This window comes from Sinocyclocheilus grahami, unplaced genomic scaffold (assembly GCF_001515645.1).
Source record: "Sinocyclocheilus grahami isolate Dianchi unplaced genomic scaffold, SAMN03320097.WGS_v1.1 scaffold4.1, whole genome shotgun sequence".
In the NCBI taxonomy this organism is placed as follows: domain Eukaryota; kingdom Metazoa; phylum Chordata; class Actinopteri; order Cypriniformes; family Cyprinidae; genus Sinocyclocheilus; species Sinocyclocheilus grahami.
The window spans coordinates 63,561-86,041 of NW_015505183.1; the positions used below are offsets into that span (position 1 = coordinate 63,561).

The window sequence follows — 22,481 nt, forward strand, 5'->3', positions numbered from 1 at the left end:
TGTGTGTGTGCGTGCGTGCGTGCGTGTGTGTGTGTGTGTGTGTGTGTGTGTGCGTGTGTGTGTGTGTGTGTGTATGTGTGTTGTTTTCTTGGCTGTTATTGTATTATGTCATATTTAGGTTTTGATGATATGGACACACATACATACGAGTCCCAATTATGTACTGTGGAAAAAAAGAAAGCGGAAAAGGCTCAGATGCATGTTCTGTCGTTTGAAGGGTTGAATGAACACACTGGGCATGGTTGCGTGCGTGCGTGTGTGTGTGTGTGTGCGTGTGTGTGTGTGTGTATGTGTGTTGTTTTCTTGGCTGTTATTGTATTATATCATATTTAGGTTTTGATGATATGGACACACATACATACGAGTCCCAATTATGTACTGTGGAAAAAAAGAAAGCGGAAAAGGCTCAGATGCATGTTCTGTCGTTTGAAGGGTTGAATGAACACACTGGGCATGGTGAAGTGGCAATTACCCACTCATCTCCCACTGACCGACCTGAAGCAACCTGCAGGCCGTTTGCAGCTCGTCCCTCCTTCCTACAACACCATCAGTTTCCCCACTGCCCCATATTAACCAGCATGGCCCAGCCCCCAGCACCATCCCGTGCTCTGCTCTAATGCAATCTCCCCCATCGGATGGCCACCATCACCCACTGCCTTACAGCACTCACGCCCTTCCATAGTGACACATACCGTATCATTCTCACAGCTCCTGATAGATGATGACCCGCCACGAAAATCTGTCTGTTCCGGTCATATTGAAAGCTTATAAATGTTTACTCATTTTTGAAGGAGACACTTTTTTCAGACTCCTTTTTTGGATGATTCATTGCGTATGTGTACAAGGAATGTGTTGAAAGTGTATCTGCGTGGTTTGTGGTCTCTACAGTTTACTTATTTTCATATCTATTAGTGTTCAACACCTAAGGGTTAATTTTGTTACCTTCTTCCCCCATCATATATCCCTGCTCAACATCTAAACCTCTACAAGTCTTCCACCCTCAGAAGACACCCACCGTCTGTTATGATGATGTATCAGAAGCCCTCCATGTGATCAGTGAGGCAGAGAGGAGCGCTAGCACAGCAGGGAACGCCGTTCCATGTGAAAGTGTCTGAATGCAGCAGCGGAGGGCTCAGCCCGAGACACACGACTGATGAGACTTTAATTAGATCATTTAGAGGCGAGGAATTGTTCAGGCAAAGAGAGGCCTTGTTAATGCAGTCATACAGCTCACTAAGTAGTTTTTTCCTTGGCGCTGATTTTCCTCAGGTAATAACCAAGCCTAGTGCACACAAATACAGACGATGGAGCTTTAGAACAGAGTCTATCTATCCATCCATCCATCTGTCCATTTGTGCATCAGTTTGACATGTTTGGCTGACAAATTGAAATATATATTTTTTACTATATGAAAAATGAATAGATATACATTTCTTTCTTTTTCATTAGTATTATTATTTTTAAATACCATTACATTCTATTGTTATCAGTCTGATATTAGAAGCAGATGATTTCAGGACTTGTTTTCCTTTTTAAATGGCTTAAATATTTATAATACTTTCTATAAATTATTATAGATAGATAGATAGATCAGGAATAGACAACGTGGTTGCCACGTCAGATCACAAATTATATTGTACTTTGACAGATTGTTGCCTTGCTTTACAAGTGCAGTTACATCTCATTTGTCACTGTTTGATCTGTAAGTGTGGCTACAGGAAAGGAAGGCCTTCCATCTTGCCAGCAATTTAATGGCTAGGAGACGGATGACGGCCGACAGCCACCTGCCCACAGACCGCAGCGCTGATCTGTTCTCATTTACTCCACCATCAGGCCAGATGAAGGCAAAAATCGCTCGTTTTGATCCCGCAATGCTGGCCACCACCTCCCCTGGCTGATATCTCACCCCTACACACCCGTGCGTTATTAACACCTCATTCTGCCTTGGCTTTTGCCCACCATTGGGTGTCTCCTTGGATTAAACAGAGACCTCAAATGTAAACACAATTATGCTCCTTGATTTTGAATTTATGCATTTTTCTCCAAAGCCCTGTTCAGAAGGAACTTGTTCTCCCTAGTAAATTTGTGTTTCACAGACATACTTTATGATTTCAACCCTGTTTGAATTAAACATATCTATGATTTTCTTGCATAACCTTGGTAAAAATAATGGAGCCAATTTCGGTTTACTCTGTGTCCTCAGAGAACTCGGGATAGCAATGTCTCTGAATTAAAAAAATTATAATTTTCCTCCGCTACTGTAACTAAAGCTAAATTTCTTATTGCAGTGCCTGGGGCATCTTTGTTTATTTATTTATTTATTTTTACCTTTTTGTGCCTTCATTCACATTTTTTTATTCTGTTTTTTTCACATATTCGTTCATTGTTATTATTATAATTTATTATTTTATTATTATTTATTTATTATTATTATTATTGGTATTGGCAGATAGAAGAAACATGATATCAGGGCTTAATATTCCAATTTAAATAGTTTACTTTATTTGATACTTGAAACTTTATAGTTATTTGATTATTCATTTAATGTTATTGATTATTAATATTATTATTTGTGTATTCATTCACATAGATAATTTTTTTTGATGCCTTCATTCAATTTAATGTAATAATAATAATAATAAAGTAGTAGTAGTAGTAGTATATAAAATCATCATACAGGATTGTAGACATCATGGGTTTTGGTCTAGAAAAATACATGGGCCAAGGGGGGCATGTAAAGATGTTGAAGGAGTCTCAGTCCATTGTGTGGTGTTAATTCACTCTGCTCTGCTTGCTCCTGGGCAGACTGGAGGCCTGGGTGAATTCAGTTTGAACACGGCACATTGTCTAAACATATCGGCCTGCCAATCAGTCACCCCGAGCCCTGATAAGAGCCGTCTTGTATTATTGAATCAACAATAGGGCGGCTCTGCCGGCAGGTAGATAACACACGCTTATTTCTCTTTAAGTCTCGGCAGAAGAAAGGCGCTGTCCACATCCACCTCATATAACTGCCTCAATTACCATAAAAACCACTGCCGTGCCCAACCTCACGCATGCCTCTGCTGCTGTGAAGGAGCCCGCCGTATGTGTCTGTGTGTGTGTGGAGGGAGAGGAAGATAGCACTGTGTTTCCAATTATGAATTTCAACATTTCAATCATTTGGATGACATTCCATCAGCACTCACCACCCCCCTAATATTTCAGTGTCCTTTATACTGGGGATCCTGGATGAAAGATGGGTCATATTAAAATTGTGCTCGGCTCTGAACAGCCATGACTCGATAACCAATAACAGCTTTACACAAGTGACACCGGTCCACTCACAAGCGTCTTTTCCATCACTCTAGTTGTGTTTTTCCTCCAATCAGAAGTGATTCCAATATCGGCAGTCAGCAATATTCCTCCGCCCCAAAATGATCGCCGTTCATCACTTTGTCTATTAAGTCAGCCAAGCATTTGGCAGGTTAGCAACAAAGCCCAGAAAGAGATGCAACCAGCCACGACTAGAGTTTCTGTGCCGAAATATCGCACTAAATTTGTCCGCATCAGTCAATGCCCACTCACTAGCTTTTGCCCACTGCAGTCACATGACCAGGGCACCTGCAGTTCGCTTCTCTCTCGTTCTCAATTTAAATAGTGTTGAGAATGTACAGGGCATGACACAATAATTAAAGTAAGTAGATAGCTCAGTAATTCTCTCCGGATTTTCTGCAGACAATAAGTGGGGCTCCCCCTCTAATATCTTTATTTTCTCTGTGCATCTCCTTTTTCTCCAGCTCTGGATCTGCCTGTGTGTAAGGAGAGGCAGCCATGCACCAGACACATTTCATTAGGATCACCCACTCCTGCTCCTCTTTTAATATTTGAAGGGTCATTTGTTAAGTGAGAACGGTCTTTTCTCCTTGTCTCCCCCCCCCCCTTGTGGGCTTTGGAAATATTATTTTTTATTTTTTATTTGATTCATGTAGATTAAAATCATTAATCAGAACTGAAAGTGAGTTAATTTTCCGGAAAATAAATGAGCTTGTTCAGATAGCTCTTTATTAAGTGAGAGGTGTGTGCAGAGAGGTGGGCGGTGATGGAGGAGGGTCTCTTTCAGGTACTATAGGATCGATTATTAGCCCAAAATGAATGAGTGAGAGAGATACGGAACATTGGTGGGCTTATCCTATGATTTTGTGCATTTCCATCAAATTCTATTAAACTGTGTCTAAAGCAAGATTTGAATTTTGCATACACAATTACATGTAAACCCTTGTGTCATTTGGTTATGTTGTAAAGTTCGTTGGGATATTCATATTAAAACCAGAATAGTCCTAATTTAAATAATATTATATAGAAATATGATTTTATGTCAAAATATAAGGACCATAAAAAACAAAAGGCAGCTGAAATTAAATGGCCAATCATAATTGGTTATATTATAATCATAATTAAGGAAAAAATACAGTTATTTGTTACAGTTATTCAGCTTTTTTTCAGGAGCAAGTATATTGGTAAACATTTTAGGTGGATTTTATCCTATTTTGTGCAATGTATATATATATATATATATATATATATATAGTATTTATTAACACTATATACTATTATATAAATAATCATTTATTATTATTATTCGTGTATTTATGTACATTTTGGCAAACAAGAATAGTGCAACAAGAGTTATTTTTTCTCTTTTAGGCCTTACGCAGATTCAGCAGAAATGCGCTTATAAGATTAATTTCTTTCATAAGATTGCTGGTGTTGTAAGTATAGGTTTTGGAAGGATTGTGTTTTTTTTTCTTTTAGAACATGGTGTTGATTTGTGCCCGCTGTCTAAACGAAACAAACGGCTAACACTCTTTTTCGGAACACACAACGACACGCTTGCCCTCACACCAAACCTGACTTGTTTGTCAAGATGGTCACGTCTGTTTACTTGCCGGTGGTCAGCACATTTTCAAAGGATGCAAATCCTTGTCAAGGGCTAAGCCGAGCACGAGCGGAAATCTTTCACCATCAAAAATTCAAAGCATAGCTTCTAAAATTCTAGAATTCAAAGATTAACTCGTTATTCCGAGTTTGTTTGTTTGTTTTTTGTTTTTTCTGTTTGGGAATTTGAACATTTCAAAGCTCAAGACAAATGCTGTCAATATTTGCTCCTCAGTGTAATTACGTTATGGAGAAACTCAAGGGGAGGCGATTGTGCCAAGGGAGCGGGGAGGGGGGGGATTTAACAGGCTTAAACATCAGAAAATCAAATAGAAATCCACATTTTATGCATGAATGGCACCACAGAGTGCACTTGTCCCATGGCTTAACAGCCAACATTTACAGCGGCAAAGAAAATAAATTCTCATTGGATTAAGAGGAAGATTCAGATGACAGTGTGTGTCTACCCCCTCTCTCCTCTTCCTGCGCTCTCTCTCGCATCGTCCCGGGGAAGATTTAATAATTCATTCCTGTAGATCTCAGGGGATCTTGCAACCAGCGGTCCTGTTGCTCACCCATGTTCAAGGCCCATTTGCATTTTGTGTGTAAATTCGGCCGATTGCAATTGGGATTCGCTCTTTTTCTCAGAATGGGGTGTCCTGCTTGCTGGGCTGGCCTCAGCACTAGGGGCACACTTTGTTTTGCCCTTTGCCATAGGTCACAGTTATTTCCACATAAAAGCTCATAGCATTAATGGAATAGACTGGAGGATGTGGGTTTCGGTAAAATAGGAAGGCTGACTGGAAGCTCACATTGACAAAAACAACTTGGTCCCCCTTGGATTTAGTTAACGTGAACCAGCAAGAATATGTGAACGAAGCTGGGTTGTGATGTTCTTAAGCCTTGCTTCTAGAATATCTACTTTACAAGACAGAAATAGTGAAGGTGAACATTTAATGGAGTTTGGCAGCTCAGTAGACTGGTACTTTTACCCCGTGTTCATTTCTGTCAGCGCTTAATGACTGTTAAATGTGCTTTCTTAAAGAGGAAGAGAGCTAGGGTCCAATATTAACACCCATCAAGAGCCAAATGTGAGTACAAATTGTCTTTGGCAAGTAAATAGTATGCAGTTACCAGTGGATGGTACCTCAAACTTAGCACATGGTGTAAATTAAGTTGTAAGAATTATTTTTTTGCAGATGTAAGTGACAGCTTTAGAAAATATCTGTTGCAGCTTCCACATCTAGTATCGACTTTTACTTATCTGTTGTCTTTATTTTTTCTTAATTTGTAAATACGTACAGTATGTTCATTGAATTAACACAATATTAATTGTATTAAGTAGCCAAAACTTACTTTATTGATTGATTGATTGATTGATTGGTCAACTAACTTGATCCACACTGTTTGGCATAATATGCAAAGAAAAACTATACTAAAAATTAAAACTCTGAAAATAATAATAATAATCATAAATACAGAATACAGTTTCATGGCAAGTAAGGGATATTTATAGCCCGTAATTTCCTCAATTTGTTTGCCATTTTCATGTGTGGATTAAATTTTGTACCCTGATGATCACTAATGCTGCTATTGATGGATATCAGTAATTCATAATTTAATATATCACAGTTTCCTGCCAGTATTCTTAAACAAACACTATAATGACACAAAAGTAGAGGATTGAGTGATTGCACTACACTACAATATAGTAGTAAATAAATCAGATCAACATTCTGTCCTCCTAATGTTTGGTTTGGTCAGTGTCTCATTTTCCTTCTAGACATACTGTTGATTGAAGATCTATTCTGGTAGCCAGAGTTAGCTGGTCAAGTGCTTGATCCTATATATATTCATCAGAGAGAAAGCTATACTCTTGTGATGCATAGCACCTATAAAAAGAAACTGAACTATCAGCACACGTTTGACGTTCCTGTGAACACTTAAGCCTTTGTTGAGTGGAAGCGGTGTAGTGTTTATGTGTGTCAGCTGTGAGAAATTTGGCTGCTGTATTTACTCTCCAGTGCCCCATCAGCCTTGGCCAAGGCAACAGTCTCCTCGGCTCTTTAGTGTGTCTGCACGCATGTCATTGACTACTAAACAAGAATAGGTGTAATATAATGATGTAAGTTCGAGACATCAGAATTCTCTGGCCACGTCTGATTAATTAGTCTTTTTTTAAAGTGGCACACATTGCTGCCAGGTTGATTGTTTCTCTCACACTTCCCCGTAAATTTCTGCAGACGCCTTGCAGGATTCCACGGCACCTATGAAATTCAAAACAAGCCTTGTAAGAAGTTTACAGTCATCTGTGGGTCCTAATAAAAACGTGGGGGGAGGTGTGGAGAGGGTAGTAGGATCATTTAAAACAAGGGAAAAAGGATTCCACAATGAAGCAACTAGTCTATTTGTCATCTTAATTAAAACAGTAAAATCTTGTAATCTACTGGGGATTTACAACAGTGTGAAATGAATTCTCAAAAATCCTCTTGTTCTGTCAGCCTGCATGAAATGTGAGGCATTTGCTGTGAAATGTTTTAACAACATTTCATGTCCTACTTAGTGCTAATGAATGAAGCAAATAAGAAGGTACATTTCAGAACATATAAATCATATTATTTGTGAGCTTTGAGCTGTTAATAGCAGAGGAACATTTTAAAAAAGAGAAAAGTGAAGTGAAAATATAGCCAAATGCATTATTTTGCATCATTTAAAGGAACCTATTATTAAAAGGGACAGTTCACCTAAAAAAATTTGAGTTAAAATTCTGTCATTATTTTCTCACTGTCATACCTTCCATACCTGTATTACTTTATTTTTCAGTGGAACACAAAAGAAAACATTTTTGAGAAGGTTCATACTAATCTTTTTAGTACAGTGAGAGTGGATGGGGACTGGGGCAGTCAACTGCCAAAAAGAGCAAAAAAGCCTCATAAAAGCTATATTTCTTTGATATAGACTTCCTAAAACATATGATAGCTTTATGTGAGGAAATGATGGAAAACTGACAAAAAAAATCATTACTGATTTAAAAAAAAAAATCCTGCCTTGATGCTGTAGTCACCATTCGCTTTCATTGTATGGAAAAGAGCAGCTTGGACAATCTACTATAAATATCTCCTTTTGTGTTCCACAAAAGAAAAAAGGTCAGATACAGATTTCAGAAGGGAGAGTAAATTGTGCCAGAATTAAATTTTTTTGGTTGGACTGTCCCTTTAAATTAACTCTTTTTGTCCTCCTTTTTAAGGAAACTAATTGTATTCACATAAACTGTATGGTAAGATATATTTGGTCTGTTTTGAGAGAATAACATCAAAACGTTTTTGGCGTGTGCGTCCCATGAAGCAATGTTATTCATCAAGATCATTCCGTGCGGGCCCATAGATACGCCATCAAACAAACAATCGGCAGCTCTTTGTATCTACGTCTGTGTGAAACCCGACCCAGTGGCGCACCATGTGCAGCCAGGCGCCTGCTTGCTTTACAGTCATGTGGCGATAGAAGGTCTATCAGCAGACAGATGTATCCTGATGGTGTGAAGCCACATTCGCCATTTGTGGAGGGTAACGATCGCCCCTGGGTCGGCATCCCGTAGCCGCATCTTAATCTTAAACATATAAGAGAAGCCACAAAGCTGGCTGCAAATCAGTAACAAAGGGTAACTTATTCCAATGTTGTTTGTTTTGGAGCGTGTAAATCCTTGGAACGATCCTCCTTCAGCAGTGAGGGAGGCTTTCCTAATAATATCCCACTGTAGAGAGTGTCTTTCAGGGTTGTGCTGCATTAATTCCTCATCTATTTCCAGCGCATTGCAGGCCTATGAAGATGCAGCATCGGACTCAAAACGTTATTCACAGTTGTGCATCAGTTTGATGTAATTTGCAGTATTTGTTCTAGATTCAGGAAAAATCAACCAATCAGGCTAATAAAAGAGCTATATATCTGACCCACATTAACCTGGATGTCAAAGATGTAAGATGCCGCATGGACTGCAGGTGATGCTATTACAAGCGTGTCTGTAGCAGTGAATTAGCCCAATAAACCCTGCAGTCCAGGCACCCGGGCAGGAGCAGGATCCGGTTTCTGGTGGGGGGGTTGGTCTTGTTAAGATGAGAGGCTGTCAACATGTGAGCATCGTGTGTAGTTGCATATTTTGGGTGCTGGCATCAAGGAGGTTAAGCTAACAATGTGGCATCTTTTAAAGACCACCGTTCTCATGTAAAACGAAGCCTGTAGGATGTGTGTTCCTTCGTGGAAATGTGAGCAAACAGGGTCACGGATCTGCTTTTGTCCTGGAGTACAATGTCACATAATCAACAACCAGCCAGGGTCAAAGTGAATTAACACTCATTATTACTCCGTCCCAAAATACGCCTGCATGTTGTGCAGTCATAGTGAAATACTGATCTATAGGAGGAAATATTACGACTATGGTTACTATTTAGTAGGAATGGATAGCTTATTTAGAAAGGCATCAATAATAATGGAATAAAGCAGAATTTGTAATGAGCCTAACAGACTAGTTGGTCAGTGAAGCCTATTTGACTGTGAACATTATTAATGAAAATCTGCACAGTGTGATTTCAAGTTCATGTCATGGTTATATTTTATCTCCACTTATTGTACACATTCCAGATCTATACTTGTCAAGAGTAATATTAAAAAAAAGATACAGGATGTAAGATATATGATTATGCTTAACATTATTCTGTTTATTTTTTTTATTTATTTTTTTTAGTTTCATTTACATAAAGGTTGTATTATATTATATTATATATTATATTATATTATTAATAATGTAGGCTAATATTGGGTTTGGGGGACCAAAGTTAAATTTTAATTGCCCATTGAAAATCCCATTTTGATTGACTTCTGATCTAAATATTGGGGAGAAAACCCTTGTGTTTTATAAATTTTTTTATATATATATTGTCATATACATATTTGTCAACATTTCCAATGAATAGATTCACATTTAGTTAAAATATAATCAGGTAAAATCCATAAGCAGCACTTCAAATTTTCAATCAGTGCTCTTCAATATGAGAAAGGTGCATCTCATTGTTAAATTATTCAGAGAGTGTCAGGCCCTGAAAGCCCAGTGGAGGTGGCGATAGAGCACCATTCAGATAAACGAGAATTCCAGTGTTTTAATTGTGAAACGAGGGCCGGCTCACTGGGCCTTCATGTCCATTCCGTTCCTCTCCAGCATGCAACATGAAACGGGTCCTGAGCCACCTTTAAGTGGTTTCCACGGAAACCGCCCACCCCCTGGAGAGGTTTGCATAATTAAATTAAAGCTCTTTTGTATGTCAATTAATTAAAAGCAGGGACAGGTCTTTAAGGCTCTGCACTCATCAGAATCGCGGGTCGTGATGGATGATTTCAGAATGTTTTCACAACTGTCGCGCCTCAATAAATTACTCACCCATCACACTTTATTTGCGCTCTTGGGAGCTTTGAATGATGAAGGAGAATGGGACGCCTTTAAAGACACAGTGATGTGCTTCACACAAGTACTTGAACGCCTCTGCGCTCTTGAGAATAAACGTCTCCTGTAATTGTTGTCACCAACACTTTTGAGAATGCGTGTTAACGCAACACAAATGTCTCTCTATTGTTTACCTGTTATTTTTCCGTGAGCTGAGTGCTCTAAAGATGCACACACGCTACAAGCAGGAGATGGGCAGGTGCGTTTCTGGATGTCACATGGAGAGAGCAACTGTGCCCCTGTCTGTCAGCAGCTGGTCATCTCCTGTCCACATCCCTGAAATGGCCACTGACAGCTGCCGTGCCGTGTATGGCGGGCTCACAGCAGCCTACTCCCCTCACAGTGCTTTTAAAGTGACAGTGCAGGTTATCTGACTGCTTTACTGAAGAGGTTGTGTTCGTGCTAGAATGATGTGTGATAAGTAAATGTTGTTGTTTTTTCTTGTGTCCTCTTTTTCATCAGGTGTTCGACTGGACCGTGTGCGTGGTGGAAGACAGAAGTACAAACGCCGGATAGATGCAGAAAACAGCCCCTATTTGAACCCTCAACTGGCTCTGCCACCAAAAAAGCCATGTAAGAACATTGTATTCATTTAATGTCTTCACATTTATTTATTTTCTTAGCCTCAAGATTTTTTTCTTATACAAATACATACTTTTTTTAAGCAACACTCCCATTTTTAATATAAAAATAAAACAGGTAAAATGTTGCATTTAAAAAAAAAATGCAAATTTTAGGTTTAGTTCACACAAAAAATGAAAATTCTGTCATAATTTACTCATCCTTATGTTTTTCCAAACCTGTATGATTTACTTTTTTCTGCAGAACTCAAAAGAAGATATTTTAAAGAATTCCTTAGTATTTTTTTGGCCATACAATGAAAGTCAATGGGGTCCAAAAATATTTTTTAACAAAAAAACTACTAAGAAATAATTCAAAATATCTTCTTTTGTGCTGTGAAGAAGAAAAAAAGTCAGCTGTAAAACAGTCAAACCATTTGTCAAAATTTCTTCTTTTGTGTTCGACAAAAAGTCTTACAGGTTCAAAACAACACAAGGGTGAGTTAATGATGACAGTTTTCTTTTGTGGGGGGTGACCTATCCCTTTTGCGTTTGCATTTGCGTTTTTTTTTTTTTGCACCTATCAAACCTAAAAAAAAGATCAAACACAGAATCTTTCACTAAAATCTCAATGTCACCTTACAGTGACCTGCCTTCTTTCCAATGCACCAGGAAATTGGACACAAAACAAGAAAGACAGAGATGTAGTATATGACAGAGCCAATCGACAAAGATGTTTGTGCATTTGTGTGTGTGTGTTTCTTAGCCTCAAGATTTTTTTCTTATACAAATACATACTTTTTTTAAGCAACACTCCCATTTTTAATATAAAAATAAAACAGGTAAAATGTTGCATTTAAAAAAAAAATGCAAATTTTAGGTTTAGTTCACACAAAAAATGAAAATTCTGTCATAATTTACTCATCCTTATGTTTTTCCAAACCTGTATGATTTACTTTTTTCTGCAGAACTCAAAAGAAGATATTTTAAAGAATTCCTTAGTATTTTTTTGGCCATACAATGAAAGTCAATGGGGTCCAAAAATATTTTTTAACAAAAAAACTACTAAGAAATAATTCAAAATATCTTCTTTTGTGCTGTGAAGAAGAAAAAAAGTCAGCTGTAAAACAGTCAAACCATTTGTCAAAATTTCTTCTTTTGTGTTCGACAAAAAGTCTTACAGGTTCAAAACAACACAAGGGTGAGTTAATGATGACAGTTTTCTTTTGTGGGGGGTGACCTATCCCTTTTGCGTTTGCATTTGCGGTTTTTTTTTTTTGCACCTATCAAACCTAAAAAAAAGATCAAACACAGAATCTTTCACTAAAATCTCAATGTCACCTTACAGTGACCTGCCTTCTTTCCAATGCACCAGGAAAATGGACACAAAACAAGAAAGACAGAGATGTAGTATATGACAGAGCCAATCGACAAAGATGTTTGTGCATTTGTGTGTGTGTGTGTGTTAGGGGAGAGCGAGCGAACGCGAGAGGGAGAGAGGTCTAATCCGGATTAAATCCAATCTGGCAAAGACATCAAACCCACAATACCGGAGCTTCCGCTCTGTCAGACTGCTCTGCAAAGAGACAGCACGGCAGTGCTTAACAGATTTGTCCCTAAAGCCTTTTTACTTAATGGTAGCATATTCTCCTGGAATACAATATGATTTTATGCATGATAGCAGTGGAAATAATCTTAATTATTACAGTGGTAGAAATCATTTTAGGAATACAGCGCTCTGAATAACCTTCTGCCTAATCCTACTGATCCCTCCTTCCAGGTTCAGGCTTATTTCCAGCCACCCAAAGCAACTTATTTTAAAGCTTATTCTCTATGTCCAGCTCCCATCCACTTTCATTACTTCATTTTTCTTTGCTAGTGTATGCTAGTAAGATGGGGACTTGGGAAGACAGTATAAGGGGGAGGAGATGGACCACTCATTGGAAAATGAACCAGACAAAGCACTCAATATGACATCCTTCCAACTTTTCATTTAAAAGAACCAGTCTGATTTTTTAATTTCAGTTTGCTAACTCTAGAATTTGCATTGCATTTTTGTGTGCACATTTTGTGAGCTTAAGAAGCTGCATTTATGCTATCATTGTTATGCTGATTTTAAATATTTTATGCAAACATAATACTGACAAACAGTTTTCAGTAGGTTTTTACCCATTACCTACATAGAAAATAGCTGCCCTGGATGCAGATTGAGACTTGCCTTAAAGGGAATTTGCTTTGGTCGGAATTTAAATATATTTATTCTAACATAAATCCCCACTGATGTCTTTTTATGAGGTTGGTCATCCAGAATACGTCCACCCTTGCATGGGCATACAGACAAATGTTTAGGTTTTGTAAAGGATTTTCGTATTTTAGTCCAGTGTCCCATTAATAGAGGCTTTTATCAGTCTGTCTCTGAGCTCTGTGTATCTTTTCTCTCATTCCTTTCTATCTCTATCTCTATTTTCACAAACAGTGAGGAGTAGCCATGGTCCCAGCCTACCTGATTGATTATTTGCACATAACAAAGGCATGGGGTTTGGAAATTGGGTTGCATTGATTCTAATTAGGGAAACATTAAATAAGATTTACCTAGAGATAGCACTTACAGGCTCCTCCACTCCCTGGAGTAGCAGGGCTGGGCTGATTGATCCATTTCTTCCCCCCCTCCAACACACACACACACACACACCTCAGAAGTTAATGCTTTTTAATTTAGTGATCCGTTTTGTCCTCAGACCTCAAACACAGATGTGCTGGCCTGAAAGTGATTCATCTGGGCCTTGCAAACACACAGACACACACACAGATTGCAGTGCTGTATTTGGGTTCTGTCTGTCTATCATATTGCATTGACATAGATGATTAAACAGCAAATGAATTCATTTAACTGTAAGGGTGTTGCTAATTACCTATTCCAATCTCCCTCACCAATTCATTCCAATCTGAAATGTGTGTCCTTTCTCTCGTTAGATAGACACTAATCTTTATATGCACAATTCACAGCATAATCTACAATGAGAATCATCAGATAGATGTGAATTAAAAAAGCAGCAGTGGTTGTCAACCGGGTAATATTTTATTTTATTTTATTTTTATGTTTTTTGTATTATTCACCAGCCACTCAAACTCCATTATTTTGATTTAATTTTATCTGGCCAACATAAAATTCCCTTATTGCTAGAAAAAAAAACAGAGATTGTTAATATTTGTTTTTAAATATAGGTTAATTTTCTATGATAAACTATTTTGGTACATTTTGATGTGCAAATAAATCTGGGTCTTAAATCAAAACTGGTTAAGAACCACTGCTCTGCACCATTAAATCTCCTAACCAATAAACAGGTAACCAACATTTTTTTTTTTAATTATTATTATAAAAAGCACCAGTCATTCATTCCTATAACAAAAATGGCATTTTCAGTACCACAAACACCATCTCTCAGTCCAAAGAAAACAACTCCGCTAATATTTAATTTTATCTGATTTCTTTCTTTGCTACTGAACCAAACACTATATGACCTTGCTGGTATAATCCCAATCTGTTTCTTTGTTCTCCCCTCGGTGTTCAAATACAGTCCCCTTTGGCTGCCTTGCAGATAACAAGATTGTGTCTCACTTGCTGGTGGCGGAGCCTGAGAAGATCTACGCCATGCCTGACCCCACCGTGCCCGACAGCGACATCAAAGCCCTGACCACGCTCTGCGACCTGGCAGACAGGGAACTTGTGGTCAACATTGGCTGGGCCAAGCATATCCCAGGTAGGACATGACCAGAGATAAAAATTATACACAACTACAGGCAAACTCTCAGTGTGAACCGTGGATTGGATGGTCTGGTCAGAGCACATTCAGTCTAGATGAAAAAGAGCAAACCAGATATTGTACACAGGTTGAAAAAGTCAAATTTGATATTAAATGTCTAATAGAAATGTCAGTTTAAATATGAAAATTTGTCATTTATATATAAAAAAAGCAGCTCCATAAAACAGTGCAGCCCACAGGTCTGAGAATGCTACTAATTTCGAAATTTAAAAAAAAAATCTAATGCATGTTTTTTCATTACAAATGATTATTACAGCAAGTTACAGTTTAAATAAAATATGAAAATGAATTGAAATTTTTGAAAATGAGCTTTTTTTTATTATTTGTTTGCCATTCATTTTTCCCCTGCGTGATTTGAGTGATTCAAAGAGCATCTTGTGTGCATCTTTTTTGCATTTTTATTTTATTGTTCTTATTTATTTTTCTGTATGTAGAAATATAAAATACATTTACAAGTGTTGATTTATATTTTTATGCATTCTTTATATAATAGTTTATTATAATGTTTGATTGTTTTACGTTTTATTTATCCTAAAGCTTTATATTTATTTTCAGGTTTAAATTACATTTTAAATTATAGAATTTCAGTGTAGTCTCAGACTTCTGCACTTCACTGTATGTGAATTCTGAACAAAAACTGTAAAGTGCGTTTGAGTGATTGCTGTTTTCAGCAAGTGCCAAACACTCTCCTGAACTCTAAACAAAGCTGTGCCTTGTCAATCAAGGGCATTTGCCTTCACCCTCGCCACCAGTGATACATTCGTTAGCTCAGCATTTTTCCGCCCTGTGTGACAGCAGACAAGGATCAATTTGTTTAGTTTTAGCTTAAATCCTCAGTATAGCGCAATATCCACAGGAGTGGAGGAGAGGCATTTTCTCCTGCTGTTTCAGCCATCCAGCAGCCTTGCTGAAAGGATTCCTGAAATTAGCCATGAACGATAATGGCATGACTGACCATGATTGAGACAAGTGTCCCCCCCCCTCTCTCTACTTGCCCATCTCCGCAAGACAGAATGAGGAGTTTCCAGTAATCTTCTTAACAAAGCCCTTCTTTTGCATTTAATCTGAGACGGCCCTGGTCACAGAGAGTGGCTGCCCACTTCAGCCCTCACTGTTTGAAAAGAGCTTCCCATAGGTGACTGACTGTGGAGCAAGAGCAAAAACGAGGTAAAGAGAAAGAAAGCTCTCAAATCAGACGATAGTAAGAGTGGTTAACTTAGAGGAAGAGACATAGTGGTATTTTCACAGCAGTTTCACATTTATTACTCCACTTTCACTAAAGAAAAGAAACCACTCTTTTAACCAAAACAAGTTGAAACCTTTATTTGCTGTACAGGAAGTTGTGTTGTAGTTTTCTTTGTGCTGTAGATATGACTGTGCTAATACTGGCCCCAGGCAATAGTGCCACACAAGCCATAAAATGGGCTTAAAGCTCATCAGAGTGCCAATTTCCTGCCAGGCATGAGATGCAGGATTGGGAGGTTATTTCTGCTGCTCCATGCCAGATTGACCCAGACTTGCCCTGTGGATTTAATGGGATTTTCCCTGTGTGCAGGAAGCCACACCACTGGAGCTTCTGGAATGTGGCACATTTATGTACATAGTATAGTATAGCAGACTACATACTGTAGTGTAGCATTGTGTGATGCTTTTACTATATTATACATTAATAGTTTGGGATCAGTATATTTGACATTTTTTAAAGAAATCAATATTATAATTCAGTAAGGATGCATTGAACTGATCAACATTGACAGTAAAACATTTATAATGTTACAAAAAAAATACGCTATTTCAAATAATTGCTGTTTTTCTGAACTTTTTATTTCTTAATAATTCCTGAAAAATGTATCAAGGTTTCCACAAAAATATCAGGCAGCAAAACTGTTTTCAGCTTTGATAATAATAAGAAATGTTTCTTAAGCAGCAAATCAACATATTAGAATGATTTCTGAACAAACACGTGGCACTGAATACTGGAAAATTTACCTCACACGAATAAATTACATTCTATGTTGTATTAAAATGTAAAAAAAAGTTCACAATATTGCTGTAAAAAATATTTCATCATATTACTGTTTTTACTCAAATAAATGCACCCTTGGTTGCATAAAATGCTTCTTTCAATAACATTAAAATATATTTCATATCTTTTTTTAAAAGTTTATTCCCAAACCTTTGAATGGTAGTATATATTTATATGCACTATATTTATTGTATTTTATAATATACTACAGTATAGTGTGATGGATGTAGTGGCCATTATTCAGGCTCAAGAATTTATACTCGTAAAGCCAGTTACAAGAAAGTTTACAAGTGCTAAATAATCAGTGTAGGAATGTATCGTGACACATATTTATAAAAAAATTATCCAAAATACAAGTTGTGGTGCAAAATATTAATTCAGTTTCACAATTCACTCATTGTTAGCAGGTATTGCAAGAAAAAAAAATAATAGTAATAATTTTGAACCCTCAGTATAGCACAGTGCAGTACACTATATACAAGAGCAACAGAATTTGTTTCCACTCGTTTATTTTTTAAGCAATTTTTTTAAGTCTCAGGCTGCATATGAACTTCTGCCACTCTGTGTGTATGCATTTGCACATTCATAGCTTTTTTTTCTGCACCGTGTTGAACATGTATTAGTTCAATTTGTAGGCCATGTCTGCTCAGAAAGCAAACAGAGGAGTCTCAGAGTTCACATTCTATGAACGATTGCTCAGCAGAAGAGAGATGATTGTATGATTAGACCTCGGCAGGCAATTCTGAGTCTGTTTGAAGAGGAAGGAGCCCCCTCATCTCCGGAGCAGGTATTCCTACGGCTCTCATCTCCTCCTGCTCCTCGCGCTCCGATTGCCACTGTATTCCAATGAAAATTTCCAAAGAAAAGTGTGAGATTCAGTATACAGTTCTCTTCTTACGCAACACATTTTTTTCATTTGAGAGTGATTTTTTTCCCTTAACCTCTCACAATCAGAAAGACCTGTTAACCTCCCGTAACCGCTCTGCCACAGCTCCATGTGCGCATTTCTCTCTTTACCAACTAGTTTGTCTCTGCAGTTTCTATGGTACAGTAATTTTTTTTAATCAAATTGATGAAGGCCTCCATTCTCCCCGAGAGCCCAAACCAATTTATGGCTCATGATATGGCGCCTATGTTGCTAACAGACGTAACAAACTGTCAGCCTCTCGCACAGAAGCTAATTTGAAGTCATTAGGTGTGCAGCGTACGGGCAACAATTTGTTACGGTGGTTAGGAGCGCTGCTGACATTTCTGAGCGCCTTCGCTTACGATCTGTCCTAAGCGAGGAGCAGGCAAATTGTAAACTAATTTAAACATCACTCAGTATTACTGGAGCTGCCGCTGCAGAGAGCTGGCGGATAATGAAGCAGTCTGTGTTTTGGGGAATGGAGTTAAAGACGCCTCGACGGCAGCTCCCTCCGCCGGCGGCACAGACACGGCCGCTCCTTTCTGATTGCTTTTTTAATGTGCCGAGGCTTTGCCCCTTCTCCCTCCTCTGATCATTTACATGCTCATACAGGCCATGAAAACATTCGATATGGTTTACAAACACACTGCCAGGGAGGATGTCTGATCAAAACCCCGGCATCGCCAGTTCCTGTAAGCCTGGCATTATGGGAGACGCAAGGATTTGGAAATGTGATATTAACTCAATACGAGGGTGGAAAAAAGCAGAAAATGACATAATGTGGATTAGAGTGAGAAATCTCATTTGTGAGATTAAAGTATTCAGGCTGTAATTTTATTTTAGCATTTAAGCTGCATGGGAGGAGAGGAAGAGCAAAGGTTTGTAGCGAAAAAAGACGGGAATGAAAAACCTTTACTTATCTGTAAATAGAATTAGAGTCCCCTCACATCAGCCAGGAGGAATAAAAACAAATGAATATGTAATGTATTCAGGCTGTCATTTTATTTTAGCATTTGTAGTGGAAATATTACATTATATATTTAAAATGTATTTGTATAGCAGAAAAAGGCGGGAACAAAATAACTCTTTAAATAAAATCAAAACATGAAGACAAAAATTTGTAAAAAGAAAAAAAGTGCTGTGTTGAGGCAGTACATTTATTTTAGCGTTTAAGCTGCGCATGGAAAGAAGAAAGAGCAAACATTTGTAGTGGAAAAAGCGGGGAACAAAAAACCTCCATCAACAAATGTAAAATCTAAATAAATAAATAAACCTCTAAATAAAATTAGAGGAGCAATTTAAAAAAAATTAATTGTGCTGTATTGAGGCAGTAGTTTTATTTTTGCATTTAAGCTGTGCAGGGAGAGAGGAAAGAGCTAATGTTTGTAGTGGAAAAGAGCAGGAACAAAAACTTCTGTAAATAATCTGAAAAAAGAAAAAAATCTGCAAATAGAATTAGAGTCACCTCACGCTGGCCAGGAGCCATTTAAAAATAAATGAAAAATTGCTGTCATATGGTTGTGACATGCCTTATCGTAACACAGCAGCGCACAATGGCGGGCGGTCTCACTTGACTTGACGAGCGGGCTACAAGAATGGCCGGCGCATGGACCAGCACTGGCTTTTTAGCATGACAGGACCCTCACTATTACAGGCCCTTTATGCCGGCTGAAATTGCTCGGGCTTCTTCCATTCTTGGTCCTATCTCGGGGACTTTCTCTCTTTCTTTATTTCCCTTTCAATTTTCACTGGCACACGGATAAGCGCGTGCTAACACAATATGATTGAGCTGTAAAATGGAACCCTGTCGACTCTAATCTCTTTTATGTAGATACCGAGGTACTGCCACACTCCACTTCATTCCTTTGCCTCCCCCCACCTCCATTTTTTTTCTCTCTCTCACTCTCTACACCTTCCTGTCCCTCTCTCCCTCGGCCAGGCCTCTCTCTCGCTCCTTCAATTGTCAGGGCCAGTGCCTTTGTAATAGGTTCAGTAGAAGGAGAGAGTCATGGAAGCCCGACTCCTACTCAAATATCGCAGCAAGGTTTCTCAGGGCATAATAAGACGATTACGTGCTCACCGGACAGACGCGCTGTGGGATTAGCATATTCGCCCGGAAACCTCGTTAGGGAAAAAAAAAAACAGGAGGTGCTTACTCAGTGCAATCTGCAGACGTGATTGAGGTGTCATCATTATTGGCTGACCTGTGTGTACAGGCTTAGTGGCCTGTTCTGGATACAAACAATAGCAATTAAAGTTACCCTGGCAAACCTCAAGGCTGCAGGCATGAATGCAAGGTGTGTTTTTTTAGTTTTTATGCTTTATTTATTTCACTCTCGCCCTGTCTCAGTCGTTGAGCAACCGGTGAGATGTCTTAATCAGGAGCTGAGCGAGGGATTTATCGAAAGCATAGGTTTGATTTCTCCATGAGCCCTTTCCCAGCCCCTTATCTTCAGGATGGAAAAAAAACCCAATCGAAATAGAGGTCTTACGATCACTCTTGACGGTGTCATACAGTGCTGAAATAATGCACATTTCACACCAGTGTTTCCTATGAATATACGTAGGCCTATATGTACAGTATATATGAGCATGTGTATAATATATTATTATTATTATTATTATTTCTTATAATAATAAAGCAATAAATCATTAAATTATTTAAAATAAATGTAAGTGAACATAACAATAAAATGTTACCAAATAGAATGGGGTATATACATTTATTGTATATTATTATTTATATTTAAATCTTTTATTTCATGGTTTAATGCTTTTTAAATGGAAATTCAAATATATATTTATTTTTTTTTAAATGTAAATGTGTATCTTTAACTACATATTGTCATATGCATAACCTGTTAGTAATGATAGTGATTTAAGTTTCACAAATGTTTAAAGGTGCATTTAAAAAGTTATAAATACTTTTTGGGGGAAAAGTGTAAAATCATGTATGACACCAGTCATATTGTCGGCCTAATTTATTATAATTTTTTTTTCATAAAAATTTTAAGATAACTTTTTATTTTGACCAGCAAAATAAACAGAAAATCTGATTCTAACTAATAGCTTCAAACCTAGTTTATGTGTGTGTTGTGTGAATCATTAAAAGAACTGACTCATAAATCACTCATGAACACATGAGCACTCTACACTTGTCATGCTTTTTTTTTTTAGTGCAACCAGTGAAACCACAGTAGAGAGACGTGTTGATTTGACATCTTTCCACAGTATGTGGTCTGCTGTATCATCTGTATCATCACGTTCAATTTATAATGCCAGCTCACAACTGCTGTGGCACTATAGATTTAAAAGCCATTTGATGTGTCATGAAAACGCAGAGTCATGTCAATTTCTCCCTTTTTTCTCAGTTTATCCCCTCCCTCTTTCTCACTCCAGTCTCATTTTGACTGAATGTGCTTGCTAGTTTTGTCTCATTAACTCCGTGAACCCACTGGAGGAAGAGCTAATCATATGTAAACACAATTATCTGCAAACTGGAGTAAGCCCGCTTATTCCTCCTCGCTGATGCTGGTGTGCCTGCCAGTGCTTTCCCAGATGTGATTCTTGGGACCCTCCTCCTCTTCCCTGCCCTGGATGAGAGGAGAAAACCCATTGGTGACACCCTTACCCCCACCCGATATCCCCACTCCAACCAATCTCTAAATGAGACCTTGTCTGTCACTGCCCTCAGCCTGACACACTGCAAATATTGATTAATAGATGCCCTAAGCTCCTTTTAGCAAATCAAATTTTCACTTTTAGCAGGGGTTTCACTCCTGATATGTTCAGCAAAGTGAGACACACTAAATAAAGTCTGACACTCAGAGAAATAGGCTGTACAGACAGAGCAAAGGATCGGAGAAATGTGTGTCAAAGAGATGCATTTTATATTCGTGTTTTAGCATAGTTCAAAGGTCATTATCATACACGCTCACTTCAATTGCATCTCTCATTATTATTTTGAAGTGATATAAATCTGTAAATTGGTCCAAAACAGGATGGTAGTTGGTAGAATGAGTAGTTTTCTTCTCAAGGTTTTGTTTGTGGCATGTCTTTAAGGTAAAGTCCATGTCAGCTCACAGTCTACAATGACCACAGCAGAGAATACTGGATGAGTTCCACATCCTCATACTAATGTGCTGCCTACAATCTGTGACATATTGACTCAGGTGTCTGAATGATGCCTGACTCTACTTTTACCCCATTACACATGGATTTGTCCTTTTTGTGCATGTCAATATGTGGACCACCCATTTCTTTTTCTATATGCTGATTTCTCACTGCATATTTTTGTCTTCTAAACCTATATTTGAGAATATTTGTTACATAAAGTCTAATTAGTCTGAGGACAGTGACTTATTGTGAAAAGATATTGGTAAATCATTTACTATGGTAATTTTGTAGTTTAGGACTAGGCCTAAATTAACACTTTAGTGTTCATGCAAAAAGGAAAATTAATGAAGTTATTTTTTCACAAAAGCAGGAATTTTGAAGAATCTTTAAAGGTGGGGTAATTTTTGGTAGTCAATGTTGATATTTCAAATCACCAAAACAAACACGCCCCTACCCCAAAAGGGTCTCACCCCTATTTTGATAGCTCCGCCCCACACATACGTACGCAACCCAGGCAACGATTAGTTCTGTGAAACAAAGCAAAACCAATGTTACACCGTGTCTACACCGGACGCGAGCGGCGCGTCAAAATAAAAATATAGAACTCATTATAATCAGTGATGCTGTCTACACTGGATGA

The 22,481-nt window shown here is 38.0% G+C and overlaps 1 protein-coding gene across 6 annotated transcripts in view; it reads left to right on the forward strand.

Annotated features, from left to right (window-relative positions):
* LOC107582200 (estrogen-related receptor gamma) overlaps nucleotides 1-22,481 on the forward strand; it is a 92,664-nt gene that overhangs the window by 50,853 nt on the left and 19,330 nt on the right. For 5 of the 6 annotated variants that reach the window (XM_016267971.1, XM_016267965.1, XM_016267953.1 and 2 more), the window contains 2 exons: nucleotides 10,871-10,981; nucleotides 14,547-14,729. In XM_016267971.1, coding sequence (XP_016123457.1) covers nucleotides 10,871-10,981; nucleotides 14,547-14,729 — 294 coding nt within the window. The remainder of the gene's footprint in view (nucleotides 1-10,870; nucleotides 10,982-14,546; nucleotides 14,730-22,481) is intronic. The other variant, XM_016267959.1, reaches the window with a different exon arrangement.